We start from the raw sequence: 27,030 nt of genomic DNA, 5'->3' as shown, positions 1-27,030 counted from the left end.
TCATTATATCCATTACTTCGTTATATTGACTACTGGCCTTTAATGCAGTATAGGCCCAATGTTGTGCGCAAATTTACACATGCAAAGACGACTGCGGCTCTGCAGCCCGCTGATTTGCTACGCAGCCGCGTATCTGGTGGAATTTTAATAAAACAATAGCAAGAAACTATCCCGCAACTTCTTAGCACCTGACACGACAGCCTTTATGATAGCCTCTTTCTGTTGCGATGTGATGGTCTTTTGCTCTTGCTTTCCACTTGGCTCGCTCATATTGTTGTGAAACCGGTGAAACATCAACGTGGCCGAAGAGAACAGCTAGCTTTCTTAGATGTGAATGAAGTAAATTAAAAAAATTATATTATGGGGTTTTAGGTGCCAAAACCACTTCCTGATTATGAGGCACACCGTAGTGGGAGACTCCGGAAATTTCGACCACCTGGGGTTCTTTAACGTGCACCTAAATCTAAGTACACGGGTGTTTTCGCATTTCGCCCCCATCGAAATGCGGCCACCGTGGCCGGGATTCGATCCCGCGACCTCTGCTCAGCAGCCGAACACCATAGCCACTGAGCAACCACGGCGGGTATGAAGTAAATCAAGCAGCACGTGGTTCATGCACAACATGACGTGCTGAATATGCAGGTTGGACGGTGTTGGGCAGCATCCATGGCTTTCGAAGATAGTGTCACTTTGGAAGCTTTTGTTAACCTTTCAAAGCAAACGATTGACAGGGCTTGGCACAGCACCATAAACACTAGGGCTTTTTTTTTTTAAACCTACACTTCATGCAGGCTCGTGCAGGCGAGTGTGGTGCCAGGCAGAGGCTATTATGTCATGCACTGCATTTGGATGGGTGGGCTACAGCCAATCAGAGCATCCTCTGTGTATCCTCTTCTGCATAAGCAGATGAAAGGCACCTGACTTTGTACTTTGCCTGACTTCGCACTTAGTGGGTGCATATATGCCCTTCCCTGAAACTAGAACCTAATATACGAGTTTCCTTTCAGCAATAAATATAGACCAACTGCAGCTAAATACACTACATTGTGAATGCAAAGTGCACAAAGATTTCTTTACGGATATAATATAACATGGAGTCTGAAACAGTCTGCACCATCTGTATGTAAGATACTTTTGTCTTCTTGAAGAATTAGTTCACCTTCCTCTGTGACTGTCTCTGACACATGGTCACACACGTGGGGTGCGATCGGAGATGGTTGTTCGGTGCGTTCGTTCGGTTACCGGCGTGCGCGATTGGCCTACTCCGTGCCGAAGTCACCAGCCGCGGGGCGCGGCCACGTTTTTGGTGACGTCAAAATGACGACACGCTCCTGTCAATCATCCTTCCAGTGAGCATTTCGTCTGCTAGGCGCCGAACCCGACGGGAGTTGGGAAGTTTGGAGCGATCATACGGCTTCGCATGGCACGTCTGGTGGATTGGATTGGATCCAACCGGTGGCTGCGGCATGGCACTTTTGGATTCAATCTATAGTTTAATTCAAGAAAATGGTGCTTCCGTTGGGAACTTAGGTTGTTGCGCTGGTGTTTGAAGAAATGGCAGAAAGTGAATTCCAGCATTGTTTTCGTTTCTTGAAACAAATCGCTGGTTGTACAGCGAAATTGACCCCATCATCAGTGCCAGCGAGCCACTGGAATGTTGTCACTGCCTCTTGAAAAGTGCACCACTCTTCCCGTCGTTTCTTTTTCTTTTTTCTTCTCGCTGTGCGCGACACCACCTAAGGATGACGAAAAGAAACTAATAGTTATAAATTGCAGTAGTGACACGTACTACTATTTGAAAACGCGTTTGGGCTTGAGAAGAAAAAATACATTTTTTTAGATAAAGATTTCATTCATTTGGAAGACGAGAAACATTTAGTTTTGTAGTATACTGTCCGTAAGCAGACGACAAACGACGGAAGTAAACTTCTGGGGAGGTCACCGCTTCCTGATTGGCTACTCTCTCCGCCCCGTTGTCACAAATTTTGCATAATGCCACATTGTGACGTTGCAGCAACTGAATAGAACGCATATCGCACAAAATATCTCCAATCGCGCCCCAGCACTTCGCTGCTCATCCCTGCAATGAACCTTCACTATAGTCGCCACATTAGCGCCAACAGTCAGAGACAAAATGGCGCCAGGCATTTGCAATGCAAGCCTGTTTGTTGTCTGCTACCTACACATTGAAACTGCAGTGCAGAAAATGTAGTTTTCATGCTACACTACTGCTATAAAGAATGGCTTCGTATAGGTGGGCAGAGCTACACTTTTTCTACAGCAGTTTAAAAAATTGCAACTTCCTACACTAACTACAGTTGTGTAGCCAGTGTAGGTAAAAAAAAAAAAAAAAAGTTGCCCTACTGTCAACCGTATATGCGGACACATTCGACCTGTGAAAGTGAAACTTTCTGATCCACCGCTCTCTTGTGTCCCGGCGGCTGCTGTGGCCCTGCTGTGTGAGTGCATCAGTTTGGCTTGGCCATCTCGTACTGCTTCTACGCAATCTTAGAGGTCGCACCTAACTATGTCAGCCAGCGCGGTGCGCTGCAGTGTGAGGGAGAAGTGGAGGCACTGGTGCGGTGCAGCTAGGCATGGCCTCCTAGACTGCAATGCCAGAAGGTGCACCTAACTCCACCAGCTTTGTGCCGCAGAGGGACAGAGGTGCGATAAGATAAGAGAGAAATGCTGCATTGTGTTTGCCTAGTGTAAACAGCCTGTGCTGAAACAAATTCCATTTGCATCCTGTTCAAAAGTTTTCTAAAACCAGATATCGCTGCGGCCACCAGTTCCAGTTTCGCCTATGCTAGCTTGTTGCAACATTAGAGGCAACTGTGACCTCGAATGTAAGTTGCTGAGTTCTGACAGAACACTAATGGCCTGCCGAGTTCCAACTCAACTCCACAGGCCGTATCCCCCTTTTCTTCGTTGAGCAGCCATAACAGTATACACACAGAACTTGCTTACAAGTAAAAAGGATGCACACAACTCCAACAGAGAAAAAGAAACTCGGCCCCACCATACCTGAAATATGATGAGAAAGAGGTTCTTGAGGTCACTTTGAGTCGCTTCAAGCTTCTCTTCCATCCTCTCGACCATATCGTCCGTGGGATGGTCCTTATCGGCTGAGTCACCCTGCATGTGATGTACACAAATATTTTCCTTCAGGCACATTAGCAGTGTAGCTCAACTTTTTGCATGTTAGACAATACATACTTCGTTTCATATATAGCAGGCAATGCTGCGGAAGCTACACAACAGTGTGGTCATGAAAGTCTGGCTCCATATGATTCGCAGAGTAATTGGTTTTGATCTGAGACACTTTCTACGGAATAAATACTCCATATATTACAACTACAACTTGCGGATGCAAGGTTGTACACGTTTTGAAGTGCAGTTGGTTTTGATCTGCGACAGTTTCTACTGACAAAACTACTTCATATATTACAACTAATGGATGTAAGGTTATGTCAAATCATGTAATCATTTGTACACTTTTGTGTATGGAGTATGTGACATAGCTGTGCTTTGGTTGCCAAGCACTACATGCCCTGTGACTGCTTATTGCGAAAAAGTGTCACTCCACTCATTTGGTGATAAAGAATTTAGATCTCCAACGCATTCCACATATAAATACATTAAGTTTTTCAACATATAGGTACAATTTGGAAAGATTGGAAGCGCTTTGTAGACGATCACAAGGAAGAAGACAGGACAGGCGCGTCTTCCTTGTGATCGTCTACAAAGCACATCCAATCTTTCCAAATACAATGAACCAACTTGACCAACAACGCATTCTGCTAAACTACATATAGGTACAAGACTTAAATTTAAGAGGGGACACGGGGGTACTAGAGACCAAAAAATCACTTTTTTGAAAACATTATTTTTGGATTCTACAGTGTCCGATGCATTATCTCCGAAATTTTCACGCATCTTGAACCAATATTTGGGTCTTAATGGCATTTTATATGACGTCGGCAAGCTGTATTTTTATTGATGAAAGCACAAAAATGGGCCATTCTCTGACGCGCAGTTGCTGTTCTAAGTTTCCAATCACAGCCATCTTGGTCTCGTTTCAATGAGCCACGCTTCGCATTTAGTTTTCGTGCGACTGCTACTCTGTGCACTGAATGGGTATGAAGAAAAAGCCAGCGAGAAAGCTGTCCCGATGCGCAATTCCATTTGTCGACTGAGGCACATGACCATAAGGACGTCATGCCATTGGCAGACTTTTGCTGCCGTCTGCTCAGGCGTGCGAAGCTCGGCACGAAACAATGTCAATTTCAGTTTGCTACAAGCCATAAATTCAGTGAACAGAAGAAGAAACGAAGGGTGTTAAAATTTCGAAAGTGCGCAGTAGCTTTGGAAGATGCCAGCAATAGTTTGCTACCCATGCCGAGCACCGCCAAAGCCTCCCCTCATGACAGTGGAATAGGCTTAGTAGATGAAAGCTGTTCTGGCAGTGGCCTGTGTTCATGCACAATTCCGGCAAAACTAATGCAGCCCGAGGATTTACAGAAAGTGAAGAAGGCTCAAGAAAAACTGCAAGGCTTTGCTTCAACACCAGCTAACAAGCGAAAATCGGATTTTCTTACTTGCGCTGATGCAGCCGCGGCTGGCTCGGATGTGATGGAGATGCACTTCGTTATTGTAAGCTTTGATTCTATAAATGCTCTCTTGCCTTGTGTGAAGTGCAAGTTGCAGTGCGGCAGCAGGCAACTTGCGCTTGCACCATTTCAGCAGACTGAGATGGACTTGGGACCCTTTTCGGCGCCGGCATCCCGAAATAAGTGGATTGCCGTGGCAACGGACTACCTCCCCAGCTTCGCTGAAACAAAAGCTCTGCCGAAAGGTAGCGCAGCCAAAGTGGCAAAATTCTTTGTTGAGAACATCCTGCTGTGACATGATGCCCCAGAAGTCCTCATCACCGACAGAGGAACGGCCTTTACAGCGGAACTCACCCAAGCCCTCCTGCAATAGAGCCAGATAGGCCACAACAGGACAACTGCCTACCACCCGCAGACGAATGGTCTTACGAAACGCCTGAATAAGACCCTCGCCTGCATGTTAACAATGTACGTTAACGCCGAACAGAAGACCTGGGATGTTGTCCTGCCGTATGTAACCTTCGCTTCAGCAGGCGGCGCCAGAAACAATGCAAATCACGCCGTTCAAGCTTGTTTACGGCAGGAACCCGATGACAACTCTCGACGCCATGCTCGTGCACATCACCAATGAAGAGAATCTTGACATCACCACCCATCTCCAGCACACCGAAGAAGCCCGACAGCTCGCCCGCCTGCGGATCAAGAACCAGCAGTGGGCCGACAGCCGACAGTACAACCTTCGACGACGCTATGTCGAGTACCTGCCTGGTGGCCGTGTTTGGATTTGGACCCTAATACGCTGACGACGACTTAGCAAGAAGTTTTTATGCTGATATTTTGGACCGTAAAAGATCATCCAACGCACTGGTGCACTCGACTATGAGGTCGTGCCATACGGCATTTTACTATCATATTGGCACCACTCAGGACCTGAAATAGTCTACGTTGTGCAACTTAAGCCGTTCTACCAGTGCTAATGAACTTTGGGACTTTGCATAGCTGTACAGTGAAACCTCGTTTACCCGTAGTTGGCCGGAGCTCGGAAAAAGTATGTACTAAACGGTAGTACTGCTTAACCGAAATAGCATGAGATTGCCCACTTACCTGTCAAAAACTGAACTCAGAGAGAGTGCGATGAAAAGGGAAAAAACGTGCAGTGTTTATTCACTTTGCGCGACAAAAGTGCTATTTTCTTTCAATGCCGCGGCGGCCTATTAGTGACGACAGCGGCCTTAAACGTACTGAAGCTGCGAGCTGGCTTTTTAGACTGCCCCTCTTCTCGGCAAACATTCGCGTGGCAGATTCTTCGTTGGCATTACATATTCTACGTGCATGTATGCAGTAGCGCTGCAGCAGTTGCGGGGCACCTTTTCATTACGGGGTGCTGTTCTTGTTGCGACGAGTGCATTCATGAGGCTGGCGTAACACGCAGCTTCTGCTACAGTCGGGCCTGACTCGCCTGTGCTGTCGCTTTCCGTGTCGTCCTCATCACTCTTGCTAGTCGACACTTCGGCAACAACAAAGGCAAGAGTGGCGAAAAGTCAAACCTCGTAGGTGACATCTCTTTGCGGTCGCAGCAGCGTCACTGAGCAACTTCTTCGCATTCCACATGCCCCACACCGTAGTCAACAGTAGACCCATGTCGTGTGCCAGCGCCGACTTCTTCGTGTTACGTTTGACAGCACAAACAATGTCTAATTTTTCTTCAATGCTGAACCCCCGGTGTCTTTTTTTTTTGTCCAAGCATTGGCAATAACACGAGTCCTTGCTTGCATGACGCCACAATGCTATCTGGCACGGCACTGAAATGATGTTGATGTGGCTTCACGCAGGGTGCTTGGAGGCCGTTGTTTCGATCTCCGAGGCTTGTTGTTCTACCGGGCGTCCGGGCCGCCCAAAGGAGATGATGTACCGCCGTGTTTGCGTGACGAAAAGTGGAAACACTACGTGTTAACCGATACGTACGCAATAAGCTGGTACGGTTTATACGGATACAAAACACATTATGTTCAATGGCCACTGAGTCGGGGATTTGACTTTACTGCTTTCAAAACGAAACTACTGTGTAAGCGGGTACAATTTAACGACGTTTTACTGTACTTTGGACTTTCTTTTTTGGGGGGGGACTGTATTACTTTGGACTTCATTTTTTTTTTACTGTTTAATAAGTGTCCTTTTGTTTTTACGCTTTCCTGTTATGTTTGTAGATTCCGGACAACGCTTTTTGAGAGGGAGGCATTGATGCGTGTACTTGTTAATCTCTTTCAGGCGACTGCTTTTCACTGTCTAACAAATGTTATCTTTCTCCTGTCTGTTATCACCAAAGCTTGTGTAATCTGATTGCATGTGCAATGCGAATTGTGCAGAATTTTACGGACGACACGTGGGCACCAGCGATTACTCTGGAACCTTTGATGGCTCATGTATAAAAGCCAATTCACTTAACTGGCAGATCAGATTTCGATAATCGCCGAATGTGTTCGTCGGTATCGCTGTGCTTTGAGTGTAACTTGCTTTTGTGGGCACAAGTTCACCCTATGAAATTCAGTTTCATCATTCACAGATTTGCTGCTGTACTATTCCCCATCACTACTATGCGACACTATGTTCTCACCTTTTCTGTTTTGAAACAAAGAGTTGCACATCACAAGAAAGATAATTTCTAGTGCATTGCGATTGATGATCAACATTGGAAGATGTTACCACTAACACTGCTGCCCGCACTTACGCAGCTAACTCCCTCCCTACCCCTGTGTAAACTTATTATATATGCCCATGTTAACATGCCACCCCTATGCTTAAATCATTTATGAGAATATGCTGCATATCCTAAGTAATATATAATGTTGGCAGTTTATGTGAGGAAATTACAGGATTCCAAGAAGATGATGATGCACAGGTGATGATGTACAGGACCTAGAAAGATACCACTGTCTGAATGAGACCACAAGGTGCTACAAGACTTTCTGCCTGACAGCATAAATGCAAACACTCAATGTTGAAAGTACAACCTTGCTGAGCTTGCTTTTGGCGTCTTCTAGTTCCGACTCCAACTTTCGAACGTGCTTGATCATCTTTCGTATAGTGAGGTGCAAGATCTCCCAAACATAGGGCCTAGAGGATAAGAAAGAAACAAAGTGAGGGCAAGGCAAAGAAACAATAAATTTCAGACATGTACTACCACACTGTGTTCGCAGCCTCCAGTGCAAGAACATTTGCAGTATCCATGACTAAGAAAAAAGCTGCACTTCCACGCAACCTTAGAAAGCAGCCTTATATGCCACCAGATATATAGGGTACTCTAAACCAGGCCAAAGTACTTGCACTGAGATTGAATGCTAAAAAAAATGCGGTGGCACTCTTGTTTCTGATGCTGGTCTGATTTCAGAAAGCAGACAAGTGTTGGCTAAAGCAATGCTTTCACATGCCTTTTCTTTTGTTTGGTATAGGTTCAAAGTTCTTTGGCACGAGAACACGTGCAAAAGTGAACACAAGTTTTGTCATTGTTTAAAACACCACTCTAGTTATGCACCTAATATAAAATTATGCCTCTCATTTATGGACATGGTTCAACCTCAATTCTTCCAGTCTGACATGACGGAGTCATGTTGCATCTAAAGTTATACCTCTCATGGCATCACTTCACTTAACCCGTTCAGGGTTGATTTTTTTTTTTTGTCATATGAGACCGCCCAGGGTCGATTTTTTTATTGCAGATTCCATTTTTCTGAGGAACCTATTTCAAAAAAATTTACTGTAATTTTTCTAGGGTGACCGTAAAGTGAGAAAAATATATTTTGCGTTGGTATATATATATACTGTTTATTCATGAATAACAATAAAAAAGGAAATAAACATATAAAAATTAAAAATTAGACGCATTGTTATACACAAAGTTCAAGGCTTAGAAAATGTGCACATGAAAATATTTTGCAAGTCTCAAAAGTTCCTGCTCTTACACTAATATTTACGTCTATAGCGTAATCGAACTGCATAGGTAAGCACACTCAAGAAAACTGAGTGGTTGTGTGCGCATCAAAAAAGCAAAACGTGTTACTAACTTCCACTAATCTCCATCTGATCACCAACCAGAGGTAATTAGTTCTTGCACACAATGTGTTCGTGGTGAGCTCACTTACTTCAAGATGAGTGATGGAGCAGATAAACAAACGAAATGGCGGAACGACATTTCCCCATGCAGCATGGCAAAGCATTGGTGTAGTGGGTACAGGAGCTATGTCCTTAAAAACAAATTAAAAACTGCCATTACGTGGCGTGTAAATTGAGGCGAAAAAAGACTAATGATAAAATTTTTAAGTGAGCCAGTTATGACAATTTTAGTTAACAATTTGTAGCTATCTGGGAATGAGAGTACTCCATCCAGCCGTAATGGTCATTGCCAAACTCCCTTTGCCAAAATCTCCATTTAACTTCCATGGCACAAGGGAGACTGTGAGACGGAGCGTAACTTCCTTCACGTAAAGACGAAGGAAGACAAAGTTTGCAGGTGCCCGTGAGAGAGGGGTATTAGTTTCCAAATCTATAGCCGTGTGCTTTCTTTTCACCAGCAACTTCGTGCATTGCCGATGATCAGCGGGTGGATCAGCCATCTTCCGTTTCCATGGTGAGTCAAACGAGGCTGAGAAACCATTTGACAAGGAAGGATTTCAACGCAACCAACAAAGACGAACATGAGCGTTTAAGGTGCTTGCAGAACTGCGCTGAATGGGGAGCCAGCGAGCACATGCAAGCAGTGCAGTTGGCATGGTTCATTCGTGTTTCTGAGGGTCTCGCGGCGTTGAGCTATTGGCATAGCCCATTCGTGTTTGGAGGGGTGGAAGCGCGACGGGAGAGAGGCGCACAGAAAAAGCTGGAAAATGAGCATGCAGCGGCTGTTGGAGCAGCGGGCCATCATGCAGCGGCTCGAATTTCTCATTTTCTCTTTTTCAAGGATATTGGATTCACTACCTTTTGGCTCGGGCACCCAGCAGCCAGACTTCATTGTTATAACTGATAATGTGGCATCACCACATTGTAATAAGTGGTGTTATTTCACCATGGGAAAACATACAAAAGTTAACGGCGCAGCAGCTTCTGATTGTTATAACCGATATATTGTTATAAGTGGGTTTGACTGTATGGCTTTTTGACGGAGACTGCTTTTCACTGGGTTATCACTGTTATCAAATTGAAGCTCAATGTAAGATGCACCTGTTCTGTTATTGTGCTGTTACTTTTCTTATTTACGCAGTTTCTTAACCTATTAGTACACTACCCATGATGCAGGCCATGATAACATCAATTAAAACTATGTATAATTAAAGAATACATACTGTGTCCTCTGACAGTCACCCATTTCCATTCTTGGTATGCTTCACCGCAATACATTGGATATGTTCGACCGCGTAAGATATACTTGACTGTGGTGCAACGAAGGAGCCTGAATTGTTGGGCATGCCCAAAACATCAGGCGTACAAAAAGTTGGTCATTGACTGCACAGTGTTCTCTTGAAACGGAACCTCAAGGGGCCAGGGAAATTGGTTCCATTTATCGGGAGTTCCATTTACTGAGAGACAAAGCTGAATACAATTGCATGACTACAAAACCAACCAACTGTGAGGATGGTTTTCCATTTAGGAGGCAGTTAGGTTTAGGCAATACCTATTTATTGAGATTCCACTGTACTTAGCAATGAGGCCATTTTTCTCAAGTGTTTGCTAAACTGGTTTTATATGTGGTTAATAATTGCCCTTATGGCTATGTGGTGCTTCTGGTGGCAACTTCTGTCTGTACATGAAGCTTCTGTGGAAGTTTCAGGACTAGCTAGAAGCACTGAAAGACCTTATCATTTTTTAAAATTAATCTATAAGACAAATTATTGGTGTTTTTGAGGTCACACAGAACTGCTCTCTAACTGAACGCATGACTTACCTCATGAATTCAGGTGCTAGATCTTTGGAGAAAACCCAGTTAGCCACGGCAGAACATTCCACAATCTGCGTCTTCAAGTACTTGTCTACAAGGCCAATCATCATCTGGTAACGCAAAGAAAAACACAGCAACAATTAAAAAATCTGCAACATTTCATTTCAATATAAGGTCAAGAATCACATTAAGAATGTGCTTAGTAAGATATAAAATGGGCACAGCAAAGTATTGTGCCTTTACTGAGCACCTCGCAACATTGCATAAAATATTCACATCAACAAAAATTACTTAAATTTGTATGCTGCAGCAGTAGAACTCGCATAAACCCTTTGAGGGTCGATTTTTTTCGCCATATGCGACCGCCCAGGGTTGATTTTTTTTATTACAGATTCGGATTCTTCTTAGGGACTTATTTTGAAAAACAATTACCGTAATTTTTCTAGAGTGACCGTAAAGTGAGAAAAAAATATTTTGCGTTGGTATGTATGCACTCTTCATTCATGAATAACGACAATAAAAAAGAAAACAAACTTATCAGAATTAAAAATTTGATGCATTTTTATGCACATAGTTCAAGGCTTTGAAAATCCGCAGATGAGAATGTTTCGCAAGCATCAAATGTTCCTGTTCCTACAATAATATATACGTCCATAGCGTAATCGAACTACGTAGGTGTGCGCACTCAAGAAAACTGTGCGGTTGTGTGCGCATTGTTACGTTTCGCCTACGACGCGCGGTAAAGCCAGCGCGGATGCAACGTACGCCGGAGCTTCGTTCGAAGTGGCGGACATTTTGGCCCGTTCGGAGCGGCCGCGAGCGCGCCCCGGCATGTTCAGTGCCACGTGTCTTTGTGTGTGCGTGTGTGTGTGTGTGCCCACGCTTGTCAAAGCGCGGCAGCCGGGGAGAGGAGCTCCCCCAGTGTGAAGCGAGGAGGTCTGTCCGGCGCCGGCCCGGCTGATGCGTCACCTCCTTGTCCCAACGTGTCTATCAGTCCGTCCGTCGCCGCTGTCACGTGGTGTCGTCTCATGACCTTCCCTCTTGCTCTCAATTCCGAGAGTATAAGAGCAGCTGCCCCCGGACGCCAGGAGAGGGGCTCCGATTTCTTCTGTTGAGTAACGTGCTCTCCCGTCTCTCTACTTCGGTCGACCTGACCGCCCGCTCTTTGCGATGCTAGAATAAACAAGTTGTTCTGTTAGCAGTCGCCTCATGCTTTGCTGGGACCTTCGGATGCTTCCAGTGTGCCCCAGGCCGCCAGGCCAACGCTACCCTTGGGGCTTGCGGCCCAGTTGCAATAACGGGCGTCAGCACTGAGGTTCCAACAGCTGGTGGCCGCGCTGAGATGCCAACAGCCGGTGCCATCGGTGCGGATCAAACATCTGGTGGCAGCGGTGGGATCGCGACAACGGAGGCCAGCAGCGAAGAAATGCGGTTGACTGTATGCTGAGCAGCACAACGACCATCCGGGAGCAGTGCAACGAGCCCTGTGTGATGACTGGTTGCCTGCAGCGGAACGACTGCGCTGAAATCTTGGCTGCGAGGTTTGGTGAGTGCGGGACTTTCTTCTTCTGAGTTTTGCCAGGCTTTTGTTAGTGTCAGAAACAGAGCTGGTAATTGTGGTTGTCGTTGCTGCCGGGTTAGTTGCGGCAAGACAATAGTAGGCAGTAGAGAAAGCAGCATTCAGAGCAGCCATGGATTTGAAGTCGTTGCGCAAACCGAAATTGTTGGAGCTTGCAAGAGAGTTGGGTCTGGATGTCTCAGACAAACTCAGAAAACCAGAACTGCTAAGGGTTATTCTTGAGTTAGGAGCTGAGGATGACGAGCTGTCGGAATGCCTTGAGACCATTGAGGAGAGGGAGACTGCAAAAAGACAGGAGCGCGAACTTAAAGAGCAAAAAGATGAGCTTGAACGTAAAGAACAGAGAGAGAGAGATGAGCTTGAACGAAAAGAACGAAACGAGAAAGAAAAAGAAGAGCGTGACCGTCAACACGCTTTGGAAATGAAGCGTCTCAAGGTGGAGATGGAACGCGCTCGTAATGGAAGTCAGGCACACGGTGCAGGAGAACGAGTATTGTTTAAAATGACTGACCTGATGCGGCCGTTTAAGCTTGGAGAGGACATTGGTTTGTTCCTGGTTAACTTTGAGCGAACGTGCGAGAAGCAGGGGTTCTCTCGGGAAACGTGGCCACAGCGCTTGCTCACTTTGTTACCCGGCAAGGCGGCCGACGTAGTCGCTCGCTTGGAGAGAGAGGAGGCAGAGGATTTCGACAAAGTGAAATCGAGTCTGCTAAAAAAGTACAGGCTGTCCGCGGAGGCGTTCCGTCGGAAGTTTCGAGAAATTGAGAAAGGCAAAAGTGAGTCGTATACAGAGTTTGCCTACAGGCTTATGTCAAACATGCAGGAGTGGCTCAAAGAAGAGAAAGCGTTTGGTGACCACGAGAAAGTTCTGCAGTGTTTCGGGCTGGAACAGTTTTATAGTCGGTTACCTGAGAACGTGCGGTACTGGGTCTTGGATAGGCCAGACGTTAGTACGGTGGCTAGAGCCGCTGAGCTAGCCGAAGAGTTTGTGACGCGTCGGGCTCGCGGAGCTAAGGACGGTCAAAAGGGTGAATTTGGCTCCAAGTTTGAGAGGCCGAAGTTCACGCCCATGAGAGCAAAGGGGGACACACGTAGTGCGGATGCGAGTGAAAGCAGTCCGACCGAACGTAAGGAGACGGCGGCAACCGAAGCCGAACGCAGAAAGCGGTTCGAGACGAGGCAAGCGCGCGTGTGTTATACGTGCCAGAAGCCGGGTCACTTTTCGGCGCAGTGTCCGGAAACAAAAGCAAAAGTAGTGTTTTTGTCATTATGCAGCACTGACGAGAACATGAAGCTTCTCGAGCCTTACATGCGAGACCTCCTCGTGAACGGGAAGGAGTGCCGAGTGCTTCGCGATTCCGCAGCTACGATGGATGTAGTTCACCCTTCTTACGTAGAACCCGATATGTTCACGGGCGAGTGCGCATGGATCAAGCAAGCCGTGGAAGCTCATAGCGTGTGTCTGCCCATAGCAAAAGTGCTTATTGAAGGACCTTTCGGAGCACTTGAGACGGAGGCGGCAGTGTCATCTATGCTGCCCCCCCAGTACCCGTACCTATTTTCGAACAGGTCCGATCACCTCCTGCGCGAGAAGGGGCTTTTGTTTGGTGAGGCTAGCGTTCAGGCCTTAACCAGATCGAAGGTTCGGGAGCTCGCTGCAAAGGCGGTAGTTGCGGGGCCGACGTTGTCGAACGATGAGAAAGGGTCAGAGGCGCAGCAAGGTGATATTCAGAGCACGCCCGAACTGAATAAAATTGAGCCTGTAGCGTTAAAGGCACCAGATACTGGAGAGGAAATTCCCGATGCGGGAAAGTTAGAAGAGCTATCTGCAGATTTGCTCATCGCGCCTACGTCAGACGGACTTAATAGGTTGCTAAAAGTCAGCCGGTCGGCTTTGATAGCCGAGCAAAAGAAGGATGGCAGCCTAGAAAACATACGCTGCATTGTCAAGGAAGGTATCGCCAAGAAAAATGCTCGCTTTGTGGAAAGAGGTGGGGTCCTGTACCGGAAGTATGTAGACCGCAGGGGAGTGGAGTTCAATCAGCTGATCGTGCCTCAGTGCTATCGTCAGGATCTGTTGCGCTTGTCGCATGGGGGTTCGTGGTCCGGACACCTAGGAGTTAAGAAAACTAAGGACCGTCTCTTGCAAGAGTACTATTGGCCAGGGTGTTTTCGGGACGCAGACCACTTTGTGAAGACATGCGACACCTGTCAGCGGGTGGGCAAACCAGGGGACAAATCGAGGGCGCCGTTGAAGTTGGTACCTATCATTACGGAGCCTTTTAGACGGCTCGTTATTGACACAGTGGGACCTCTGCCGGTAACAGCCACGGGGTACAGACACATTTTGACTGTGATCTGCCCAGCGACAAAGTTCCCTGAAACAGTGCCGCTTAAAGAACTCAGCTCAGTTGAGATAGTCAATGCACTACTGTCCATATTTGCGCGAGTTGGTTTCCCTGCGGAAATCCAATCAGATCAGGGCACAGTGTTCACTAGCGCTTTGACGACAACTTTTCTCGAAAGGTGTGGGGTAAAGCTGTTACACAGCTCAGTGTACCACCTACAGTCGAATTCCCTTGAGAAGCTCCTCTCCGTCATGAAGCGCGTGTTGAGAGCCTTGTGGTTTGAACAACAAACTGACTGGGAGCTGTTTCTGCCTGAGGTGATGTTAGCATTGAGGACCGCGCCGCATGCGGCTACGGGGTTTTCGCCAGCTGAGGTAGTGTACGTTCGCTCGCTGCGATATCCGCTTCGCATGCTTCGGGACGGATCACTGCCCTCTCCAATGGCTGCAGACTATCTCTTTCACAAATGGCCGCCTCCTGCGCTGGAGCCTCGCTTTGCAACAATATTCCTTTGAGGTGCGTTACAAAAAGGGGAGTCTCAACGGTAACGCCGATGGCTTAAGTCGAAGCCCCTAACGTGGGAATCAGCCTCAAAATTGTTTGTTATTGATGTTTTTCTTCCTGAGGCAGGATTTTTAACATATTGCTTTTGTGTAGTGTTTCAAAGTGATAATGTGCTTTCTAGTGCAATTTTCCGATTTGTGGACGCGTTCTGAGTGCTGCTAGACTACTGTAAGGAACTAGGCAGTAGTATTAAAGGGGAAAGAGCCTGGCATGGCTTAGTGAGGGTTGTGCCGTGCTTGCTGACTGAGCGGCTGAGTTTCGGCGTAGTTCTAACGCTTGCTGAGAACGAGAGAAAAATGAGAACTCTCCCGAAGTCACTTTGCAGTGTCCTCTGTGAACCTGAACGTGAGAACGAGGCCTTCTCGGTGCGCTGGCTCAAGAAACGCCGAGGGACGACCGACTTCGGTAATGAGCATCATTGAGCGACATCCCTCCGGACAGCGGATGCAGTCCCCTGACCATCGGGATCTCCCTCCCCCGGCGGGGCGGTCTGTTACGTTTCGCCTACGACGCGTGGTAAAGCCAGCGCGGATGCAACGTACGCCGGAGCTTCGTTCCAAGCGGCGGACATTTTGGCCCGTTCGGAGCGGCCGCTAGCGCGCCCCGGCATGTTCAGTGCCACGTGTCTTTGTGTGTGCGTGTGTGTGCGTGTGCCCACGCTTGTCAAAGCGCGGCAGCCGGGGAGAGGAGCTCCCCCAGTGTGAAGCGAGGAGGTCTGTCCGGCGCCGGCCCGGCTGATGCGTCACCTCCTTGTCCCAACGTGTCTATCAGTCCGTCCGTCGCCGCTGTCACGTGGTGTCGTCTCATGACCTTCCCTCTTGCTCTCAATTCCGAGAGTATAAGAGCAGCTGCCCCCGGACGCCAGGAGAGGGGCTCCGATTTCTTCTGTTGAGTAACGTGCTCTCCCGTCTCTCTACTTCGGTCGACCTGACCGCCCGCTCTTTGCGATGCTAGAATAAACAAGTTGTTCTGTTAGCAGTCGCCTCATGCTTTGCTGGGACCTTCGGATGCTTCCAGTGTGCCCCAGGCCGCCAGGCCAACGCTACCCTTGGGGCTTGCGGCCCAGTTGCAATAACGGGCGTCAGCACTGAGGTTCCAACAGCTGGTGGCCGCGCTGAGATGCCAACAGCCAGTGCCATCGGTGCGGATCAAACAGCATCAAAAAAGCAAAACGTGTTACAAACTTCCACTAATCTTCATCTTATCGCCAACCAGCTAGGGCAATTAGTTATTGCCAGTCTTAAAAAAAGGAAAAGAAACGGAAATGCATGCATGATGGCATCCTTTCTACGTGCACCCCTGTGAGCACTAAACGAGCGAGAAACAAGCGGTTGCCCTTTGAGTGATTAGAAACGAGATAGCCATCAGTTTCGCAAGTGCAAAAAGCTGAAACCGGCCGCGAAACAAAATCCAAACGGCCGCCCGTGCGCACGCCAATGCGCGAGCGGTAGTATATAGACACGCTGGAGCAAACTAGCGCTAAAACAAACCATGCAACGAAAACAGAGAGGGAGGCGCGCGAAAAAAATTCCCTGTATACCCACATAGTGGCAGCACATGACAGAAAGGAAAAAGTTAGGAAATTGGCGCGCTTTTGAAACGTATAGACGGCGCCGTAAATATACGGCATCGACCATTTTCAGGCTTGTTCGCAGCGCCGTATATTTATGTCATTGACCGTCAAAGGGTTCATTCCCATTTATTTACTGCTTAAAAAAGACTTTTACAATTTCTGACATGGAACAGATCAATGACCAAACGTCCAAATGATCAGTCAGCTTCAAGCAAATGAAATAGAGAAAAGGGAGAGAAAAAAAATTCTCATTGCCTTTCACAACATAATCAGCCCACAAAAGCTACTTGATAAGGCCCCTCACTAGGCCTGGCCATTTTGAGCTGATAAGCGCCATGCATACAATGCTTGCTAACAATCGTGTCTGATAAGTATTACATCGCTACATTCCGCGAACAGTGCTGAAATTTCACAGCGAATGCCATGGACCGGGCATTTGTGCAGTGTTGGGTGTCACCGGAGACAAACGGTTTCCGCTAACTTAGGGCAATACTGTGTTTTCTTACGTGTGCAGTACTCAGTGCCTCCCTCTTACGGCCTGAGTGCGTACACAGCGGCACGCTAGATTTTGCGAGGCATTGGCTGATGCAGCCCTGTGGCTCGCTAAGCTTGAACTTGTAGTGGCCGGTACTCTTGTGAGGTAGGAGACCTCCACAGTAACAATGAGCAGGTGTTCACTGTTGACTTTTGTGCGGGTTCTGTGGTAAAGTAAACCCCTTCCCGCAATGGTCTCATGCCACATTACTGGATATAACAGTTAGATATGCTGGGCGCAAAATCCTTAGGAAAAAAAAATTAACGCCAGCTGGTTTGCCTCACCTGTCTTTGCATCACGTACAGCACACCTTTGTCAATGTGATGCAGTTATGTGATTGATGTCATTTTTTTTAAAACAGAATACAGCAGCTGGCAGTGTGCGAAGTATTGCAGTGTACCTGTGGTCACAGGTGTAAAAATCAGCTGAGGAGAAGCCAATATCCTATCCCATGGCGACAATATTTTTGCCGAAAATGTGATGAATAACAGTAGCCAAGCCAACGTGTATGTGGTATAACTGTCAGGGTTGGAAGACTACACTTTATTGCTTTGACGATTGCAGCACTAAGATGAAACAGTCAAATCTGATTAATTAGAACATGCTTAATTTGAACTTTCTTTTTTTTTCTTTTTTTTTAAACTGATGCTGTGATCCCGTCAAAGCTAAGTGTATTCCAATGGCCGAAAAAGGCCAGTAATTCAAACGCGCAAGCATGTTCGATGTTTAATTCGAACATACCATGTTCAGCAGCGTGCCAAATCGCGCTATGGCACCTTCGACCAGCATTGCTCTGACCCTGCCACAGAGGAAAAGCTTAGGAGACCCCTCAATGATGTGCATAAAGAAAAAAGAATGCAGCGGAAATGTCACTCTCTCTCAAATGCAAGGTCGCCATTTCTGCATCGCACCATAATGCCCAAGCTGCATTAGCGGCCCAACACGCACCGTGACAGGGATCGGTCCTAGGCCGATTTTTTTCGGCTCGCCGTGGCGGCTTGCAAGGCTTACACTTGCAAGGCTTACAAGTTTTCCTATACAAAGAAGTAATATAAGTACAAACCTGCTGGTGGTTGTGCCAGAGATCATAAGTACTACGTAAAACACATATTTGAGCTTCCTCTGTAGATGCCAAGGTCTTGAAAACATAATGAAACCTGCAAGACAGAAAAAAGATAATGACTGAAAGTGCTACAATTGCACGCATCATTTAACTGATCCCACTAACGCATTTGCAACACTTCCACATTTGCTCTAATAGTGTTCTGCCCTGATACAAAGATAAGGTATCACTGAGGAGCCCCCCAGTTTGAGGCAAATTATTAATGCTATCTGCTGTGTAACCAGACACTTTACTACCACGCAGCACGGATGTGGCCTGCAGTGGTTTTGTTAAACTCAAACTTCAATGCAAAGATTCATCCAAGTACAGGTTGTGGTCATATTCATCTTGGCAGCTTGTGGAGTCCTCAAATGCTGTTCACGGAAAGCTTTTGTCTACAAGAGTACAAACCTGGAGATGCAGCGTCTCCAGTTCGGCATCCCATGCCCGGAGCCACTCAGACTAAAGATTGGATCTCATCCATGCTTTCTTGCGGAACACGTGTAGAACCAGGAGGCCTTTTGCATTCTTTAAGCACAGTGGCGATCTGCTCTTGATGATAACAAACGGCTACAGTTTGCACAAGCCATCCATATGCGCAGCAAGCAAAAGTGAGAGCACCCTGCTCATTTTTCCTCCATGGCATGTACTGTCCACCAGATTCAATCTCTTGTTTGACAGCATCTGCCGAAACAGTACTGTTTAAAATTTGCTAGCATTAAATATTTTAGATGATGTGAGAAGTGACTGAATCTCCATTAGGAGAAGCGCACTTGCAGAGATGCAGCACGGCGCAGCATTTCATATATCGAATGTGGCGGTAAACAGGAATTCTATGTGCAGTACACTTAATAAATAGCTATACTTTTGCATGGGATTTTCAAGGAGCTTTTACAGGGGTTTGATATAGACAACAATTCGATATACGCGAGTGAATCAGAAAGTCTTTGCCCCTATTTTTTATTAGTCAAAATAAGGTACATACATAGTAACTACAAATATACGTACTATTCTACATACCTTACACTATTTTTCCACATAGTCACCACACCGGTTCAGACATTTGTCCAATCGTAGCACTAAATTTGAGATGCCCCTGTGGTATAATTCGTCCAGCTGACTGTCATGCATGTCTGGTTGTCATGCAAGTCTTCACTGCCTCTTGTGAATTCGCATGACAACAACCTCACACTTCTCAAAGTGAGACACCTTTCCCCATTCATGGGCTGCATTTCCCTGTGGATTTCGATGGGCGTTCGAATCACATTTCTTTGCTCACATGCCATGGATGTGTGAAGCATAGCCTCCATCTTCAACAACTGCCAGCAGCGCTGTGCCGCGGAACTACCGGCAAATAAGACCGGGCTGGTCCAAGACAGGTCCACCACTAGGAATGGATATGTTGACTTCACATTTACGGTCGTAATTTGGCTAAAAAAATAGGGGCAAAGACTTTCTGATTTACCCTAGTATCTGAGTTTGATATATCCGGGATTGACTGCTACATAGACATGCTTCAGTGGTATTAGTGGCTACTAACAGCATGGTGCAAGTGCAGTGAACAGGGAGGAAATTTAATTCATGAGAGAATGCAAAAATAAATGCACAATGCAGAAGAAGAAAAAAAAATGTGGTAGCACATAACAGTTTAAAGGGAGTCAAGTCATGGGTCATAAATCGACAATTTTATCTGAAACACTGACAAAATGATGTTACTTTGCTTTATGTATTTATTGCTTATTTCTGTGAACAATTTAACACATCTTTCTCAAGCTGTCCACCCTGCGATAATGCCTTTGAGGTTACGGAGGTATTCCATAAATAAATAATAAATAAATAAAATGTCACAGGCTAATTTTTTTTCAATAGACAGTCTGCAACAAACATGAAAAAAGAAAAAGAGAATCTGATGCTACTCACTTGGCAATGCCTGCAAAGGAGTGTGAGAAGGATTTGCTTGCAATCTGCAGCAAGGTCTCCACAAAGACTTGGATTTTTAGGGGATTGTGTGCAGGCTCCACTGAAAATGTCAGATACAAGGCATGAGCTAATTTCAGTCTTGAGCTGATTTCAGTCTACAGATTGTACAGTAATGAGTTTCAGACTTTGAGAGCAAAACATGTCAACGCAAATCCTTAAAGATTAAGCCCACTCAAGTAAAATATTAAGTTAGATCAAATGATTACACTTCCTGAATATTAAATATGTGGCCCTTATTGATAGCAAAACATTGCTGCACTAGAAAACAAATTATGAGTGAAAGGCAGCTGATGGCGCCACACTAAATTATTGCAGCCATTCCTTGCAACGTTCGGGTTTATGGCAACATATGGATGAGGCTAGTTAATTGTATAACAGCAACATAGGCAAAAATTACACTGCAGCTACACCATATTGAAAGTGGCAGGTTGCATAAATGTTTTCAACAATATGGACCCTCACACGTCACACTGCTGTTAAACAAATTACCATCACATTACCGTCATTTGTGCTGAAATTTAGAATATAAATTGTAAAAGGGAAGTTTGGTTTTCATTTTCTCCGCCAATAGGTCATCTATTGACATACAACAAATGCAGACAGAGTTACGAAAAAATAACATATCAATGTCACTTAAAGGGACACTAAAGGTTACCAGAAAGTCAAGTTAAAGTGGTAGAGCAATGTTCTAGAACGTCTAAGGCGTCAATATAATCGCGAACAGAGCTTTAGTAACCGAGAAATTGAGGTAAATGCATGACACGATTTGAGACCCCCCAGCGACATTCCGGTACTAAACCGATGACGAAAGGTCTCCCCGTAATTTATGTTACTAATACTCAACTACTCGTATTAAAAATATCATTTCATTCGATTATAAGACGGAAGAAAATGCTACTTGTCTACGTCTACTCGATTCTAACAAAAAATAAGATTTTGACGTTACCCTTCAGTAGTATGGGTGGTCGAAAGGTTTCGTTTTCGCTCGACTCTGCGCGCACGACTCTGCGCCGTGCACGCTTTGGAGTTTCAGTACTTTCGTTATCGCGTCGTGCTGTGAGGGTTCTGCTCGCTCGCGAAACTTTCATTTGGAACAAGCAGCGAGAATGCCACGTCCATGTGATGTCATGGGAAGCCCTCGTTGGTTTCCCGCTCCGGAGAGCCAGTGTCGAGGCCGCCGTCGTAGTACGCAACGACGCCGGCAGTGCGAGCCCTCAGCAGCAGGTCGCGCTCGTCGGTGCTCAAATCGCTGAAGTTGAGCCCACCATCGCGAGCCAATCTGTCGGTGTCAGGGTCCATTGCGACGAGCGTCGAAGTTTGCGTCATAGAATGAAGTACCAGCTTATGGGCGTCTTGCGCTGGAGCTTGAGGTATAGTAGCGGCGCCTGGTGGCGGTGCGGGAAACGACATCTGGGTCGGCTGTGGCGAAGCACGTTTCTAGGCCGAGTTTTGCGTCGATTCGCACTTTTTTATGCCCTGTTGCGAGTGCGGAAAGGCTCGTAACTTCTCACAGACCACGCCGACCACGCTGCGAGCTCGCCGCAGCCTATAGTTTAACGAAAACGGACTTTCCGTGTGCCGTGGGACGTAATGTGTTTCTCCTTCCGCTACCACCGTACTCCCGCTTTCGCTCTGCTGTCGGCTCTGTCTTGGCTCTGTTTCTGGCCGCGCGTTTGCGTTTTGCGCAGAAAAGCTGTAGCGCCGTCTGCGGACGCCGTTCTACTCACCGATGGCGCAACGTCACTATGAGACCATGATGTCAGTTCTCCTCGATCGGAGGGCGGGCGATTTGAACTGCGCTAGAGGTACGCGGACGCTTCAGAACGCATTTTCTCTTAAAATAAGTCTCTCCTTGCCACGAAACAAGCGTTTCGAGGTTTCTGTGATGGTATTTCAACAGTCCACGTTGACTTAATAGTAACCTTTAGTGTCCCTTTAACTCAGTGTGTCCCACTACTTCTTAAGACAGGGTTTTTCAAACTTTCTGGCCTTGGGGAACCTGCCCAGCTTTCCTAGAGAGCTAGAGAGCTATAGAGCCCCTCCCCTCTCCCTCTTTCCACTGAAGGGGCTTATGCACAGACTCACTGAGGCAGGGCTTCATCCTCTCTGGATCCACTTAACCAAAGTATAGCACTGCCACAACATCTGCATATGGCATCCGTTATTTACAATTTGGCCTTTATTCTGAGTCTTTAATCTGAAAGGCTATCACTCTTGACGAAGAACTCACGATAATAACACACAGAAAATTAATTTTTTTGACTCTCACTACAAGCACCGTCAACGCACGTCAACCATACGGCTACTACTCTAGTCACAGTGCGCTATAAACTGAGTGTTCAAGCAAACGACGTGTCGGATATACAAAAGTTACTTTTATTTCTTGCAAACAAATGTCACATCACTCGCACTGCGGAATGGTTCTCGATGTACAGATCACAGCACTAAGCCTAAATGGCCACCTCCTCCGGCATGCAGTGGTGCCCCTTGCTTCCATAGAAATGCATTTCACATGTTTTTGTTATGGAACCGATGCAGTGCAACAGCAACACCTGAACCGCATGCCTGAACCACAAACAACAAATGAATACGCCCCACATGTTTGTCACAATATGCCGTTAAACAGCCAATGTTTTCATCCATCAGCAACAAGAGTTGACCAGGCAGACACCGCTAATTTGGAGGTGGCTCTCAGCTTGTACAACTTCCGAGTTGATTTCCGCTCACATGTTACAAACAGCATTCAAGCACGAATTTTCTTTTCTAAATCAATAAATTATGTGGGTAAATGGAGAAAAAAGGAATGGGGTCGAAATTGTTCCAACCACTCACAGAACCATAAGACTCCATTCGCAGAACATACAGTGAAACTTCGTTGCTACAAACACAACATCAACAAACTTCTCAGATTAACAAACTTTCCAGGAATTCCCTGCTGACTGCTTATAGTTTCAATGTAAACATATTTCAGTACTACTAACTTCAGAATACCGAACTTTCAGAATAACGATCATTCTTCAGTTTTGTGCCATGTTAACAATGCCTAAGTACTATGAACTAATATTCCGAAATATGGCGATTCTTGGATTTTCGTGTATCCTTTATGGCAGCCGGAACGGTAACAGTAGGCTAGCAGACGACAAGGTGCAAACAGCGGACACCGCGGCGCATGGGTTCGGAAAATCAGAGATGCAGCTGGAGGAAAAAAAAAAATGCCGGGAGGGGACTTTATTACGGAGGCGACGACGCATAAGGTTTTGCCGCAGCGGACACCGCGGCCCTAACAATCGCCGCCTAGCAATGGAGGTGCGTCCCTTCCTTCTTTCGCTCTTTTTTCTGCGCACGCTTCTTCTTTCTTTCACGCTTCTTTCTGAGGCCATACCAGCTATGCACACAGAGAAGTGCTTGTAGGGATGCCACACACTTGTACTTTCAGGACGGTGCCGTTTACACGCGCTTGCACTTTGCAATAGTTCAGCTGTCCGCTTCAGGCGGGACAGTTGCGGTGTCCACGGCAAGGAATGTGAAAAACAAACAAATAAAAAGAAACATTATGCTTCATAGGCGACATGGAGCTTCTTCAGTGTCGGTGGTTTTCTCAGCATCGGCGTCTCTTTTGCGTGCATCACTCTATATACGGGAGTGTGTGGCAGAGGAATGTACAAAAAATAGCAACAGCGGGGGCCAAGGGCCAACAGCAACGATTTCGTGGTTAGCTCATAGGGTGACAACTGATAAACTGATGGGTTTATGGTTGAAATGGTTATTTTTGGGGCTTTCACTATAACGACCTTTCAGAATAATGAACAATTTGACATGGTGTCCTGAAGTTAATTATATCAAGATTTCACAGTAGCTTGAAAACCACTGCCTTAAATGGGCCCTGAAACAATTATTCAACTAATCATAGAATGGCCTCATTATTGAAAGATGTTGTCTCACAAATCTGCTGCTGCAAAAATGTTCCAAATCATTCAAGTATAATTGGAGTTAGAGGTACAGGGTGTCTCCCACGTTAACATTTCCAAATTCCCTGAGTTTTCCAGGATTTCCCTGAGTGTCTTTGCAACATCGCATAAAACACAGCAGCACCTTCCCCATACGGTCCTCTATAACGACACATATCACTCAGAAGTAAAATGGAAGTAATTTATGTTTTCAGAATGTTTAATTTACCCTAATCTTCATGTTTGTGCTCTATTCTTTGCTACCACTGCACAGAAATGGCAAAATAAGGTCACGTCCACAAATGTGGATGCCATGATTGAAGGGGATATGAACTAAATCAACTGATAGCAAGCTCATTGGTACGAGGCCCGAACTTTGTCACAAGTGTGACTCTCTCTAAACAGCTGGTGCATCAACATCAAGTGTCCTGACGTTCTCTCATGGCGTTTCTCACTGATTGATCTGGAGCGGATGCCGAAATCCTCGTATGAGCGCTCGTGTTTCATAAATCTGAATGGGCCAGCGGAAAGCAAAAACGCTCCACGGGGGATCACACAGGACGTCTGTGTACATGTCACACAAACAGGTTCCGGTAACTATGCCCGACTTCTGCTTTGTATGTTTCCACGGCAACCAAAGTCGCTGTCCGCCGTGCGCAATGGACACTTTGCAAAAAATCTGCTGTGCATGCGCGAGCACGCTGCTCGCGAGCACCCCCTGAGCCAGCAGATGACTTCCCGTCTGGCTGGGCATACCGGCAGGCTCAGGCAAGCTCCCATGTCCACGTTTCTGAATGCTATGCCAGCGCACTGCATCGCATATGGATCTAGGAATTATTACGCCAAGAATAACGTTGCTTTTGTTTTTTAGTTGTTTCCGTCTGAGTAGCGGTACCCACTAAAAAGAGCTTCATGGGTGAATGCCATAAAGCGGTTGTATGCGGACAGCTCAGTGTGGTAACTAAACGAGCACTCAGGGATTCGGATTCGCAGCGATCACTTTATAACAGGTATACATCATGCATTTTGGCCGGTAATGAGTCCTTTTTATTAATATTTGCCTTTCTTCAATTTTAGGCCAGCCTTCAAACTTTTCTAGCCACTCTGCCTACGTGCTAACTGTTTTCACATACACCCGAACTTCCGGTCAGGCTGCAGTGCAGCGGCACGGTCGTTGCATCGATAAAGAGGCATGTAAACAGCACGTTAATGACAGTGAAGTAGGATTTCGTTGTGGCATATGTGCGACGGCATCGGCTAGTGGTTTCAGAGCTTGCTCTTGTGCTCAATGTACGCTCCTAGCTCTGAGCGCGCAGGCTCGCACTGCCGGCGTCTCGCAGGCTTAAACCACATGCATGTGCGCGTGTCAGCTAACACACACGTCTTTACTGCAAGTGAAAATGAAGATCAAAGGCCATATTTGCTAACGATTATTTTGAAAATCATGTCATACCGTCTCGCACGTCGCTACGCTTCCGATAGCACACAGATTGGCTACTTGATGCGACAAGCTATATGACATAAATGCAATCTGTTGGAAAAATGTGGCGTTTAGTAAGCGATCATTCTATGCTGCCACTCGAAGTACGAGATAAGTGAGCGATACAAAGCAAAGGATAGCCGACGGAATGCAGCCTGCTTTGACAGCTCACAATTGTGAGGTTTTCCTCCCGTGCTCTTGGGACAAAGGAACGACAACACAGTAGTGCAAACAATCACAAGGGCATTTATTGCACCTTTCATAGATCAATGCCTGCTAGCCGAGTCGCCATTCACAAAACGTGCCGATGGGCGCGCTACGAATCTAGAAGTCCGACTCACCGCGACTGCATAGCGAGCGAATATGTTCGACCCATGCTGGATCCCAACGCCTGGTCGTTTGCGTGTACTGTCACGTGAACAATGGCGCATTCCAAGGCGGCCACGCGAGACAGTCTCGCAGAAGCATGGGTCGGCGCACGCGCGGCACGGCACGTCCGTCACGCTTGCTGTCCCGTCCCAAAGAGGAAGTGCCTTGTCTCTCGGCGCCCGAGTAACCCCGCCTGTCGGCGGCGTTAGCAGCGCAACACTTGTGCCATCTCTCGCGCTGCGCTTCAACCACATCGACCGCCGCGAGCGTCACGCAGGCCACGCAGCGAAGCGGGATTGCAGGAGATGGGGGGAAACAAGCAATCTGGGGACGCGCGAGAGTCGTACATCCCCACACGACGTAACAGGTTGTATGCATTAGCATCTACACAAGCCACTCCTGTTTATCCTGGGCTTCATTTTAGCTTTGTTTTAATACCTACATGCAACAGTTTACACAGCACTAAATGTGCATTGTTGTGCATATAGTTCAGCTTCTACAACACTGCAGGAAGAGAAAAGCAAGAGTGAATTTACAGAAGTCAAGTCCAATGGGGCAGGTGCAAGCTGCCTGAACAAGACCTATTTGTGGGTCACTGGCGCTCAGATTGAGCATAACATTCTTCACACAACCCTCTTCTTTATATGGCCAACCATGATGGGCCTGACACATGGTCGCGATTGTTGAGTGCAGGGAGCTCCAGACCTGGTCGCTGGCAATCGAGCATCACGAAAAGTCATAAGTATATACCGTGTCCGAAAAAAGAAAACAGAATGCAGTCTTCCTCCATCATTTTGACACGTTGTAAAACGACTAAACAAACAACATAAGCTGAATTTCACGCAATCAAGCTCGATGACACAGGTAGCAACAAGGCGACGACGGGGCATGTTTTCCACACAAATACTCTTGCACCCCGAACGCTTCCCCATGCCTACGACACGGGGCGCTCACTTTTTTGCAAGATGTCCATTTGACCCTGGCAGTCGCAGAGTCCGTCTCTTTGATGCTGCGCCC

At 46.6% G+C, this 27,030-nt stretch overlaps 1 protein-coding gene across 1 annotated transcript in view; it reads right to left on the bottom strand.

Annotated features, from left to right (window-relative positions):
• Cbp80 (Nuclear cap-binding protein subunit 1) overlaps positions 1-27,030 on the bottom strand; it is an 82,717-nt gene that overhangs the window by 6,778 nt on the left and 48,909 nt on the right. Inside the window, exons 18-22 of the mRNA XM_065443531.1 lie at positions 20,158-20,257; positions 18,199-18,292; positions 10,543-10,646; positions 7,622-7,724; positions 3,025-3,135 (exon numbers count right to left, since the gene is read on the bottom strand). Of these exons, the coding sequence (XP_065299603.1) occupies positions 3,025-3,135; positions 7,622-7,724; positions 10,543-10,646; positions 18,199-18,292; positions 20,158-20,257 (512 nt within the window). The remainder of the gene's footprint in view (positions 1-3,024; positions 3,136-7,621; positions 7,725-10,542; positions 10,647-18,198; positions 18,293-20,157; positions 20,258-27,030) is intronic.

Source organism: Dermacentor albipictus, chromosome 1 (genome assembly GCF_038994185.2).
Source record: "Dermacentor albipictus isolate Rhodes 1998 colony chromosome 1, USDA_Dalb.pri_finalv2, whole genome shotgun sequence".
Classification (NCBI taxonomy): Eukaryota; Metazoa; Arthropoda; class Arachnida; order Ixodida; family Ixodidae; genus Dermacentor; species Dermacentor albipictus.
Note: the sequence above shows the minus strand (reverse complement) of the source record. Positions and strands in the feature narration are given on the sequence as shown.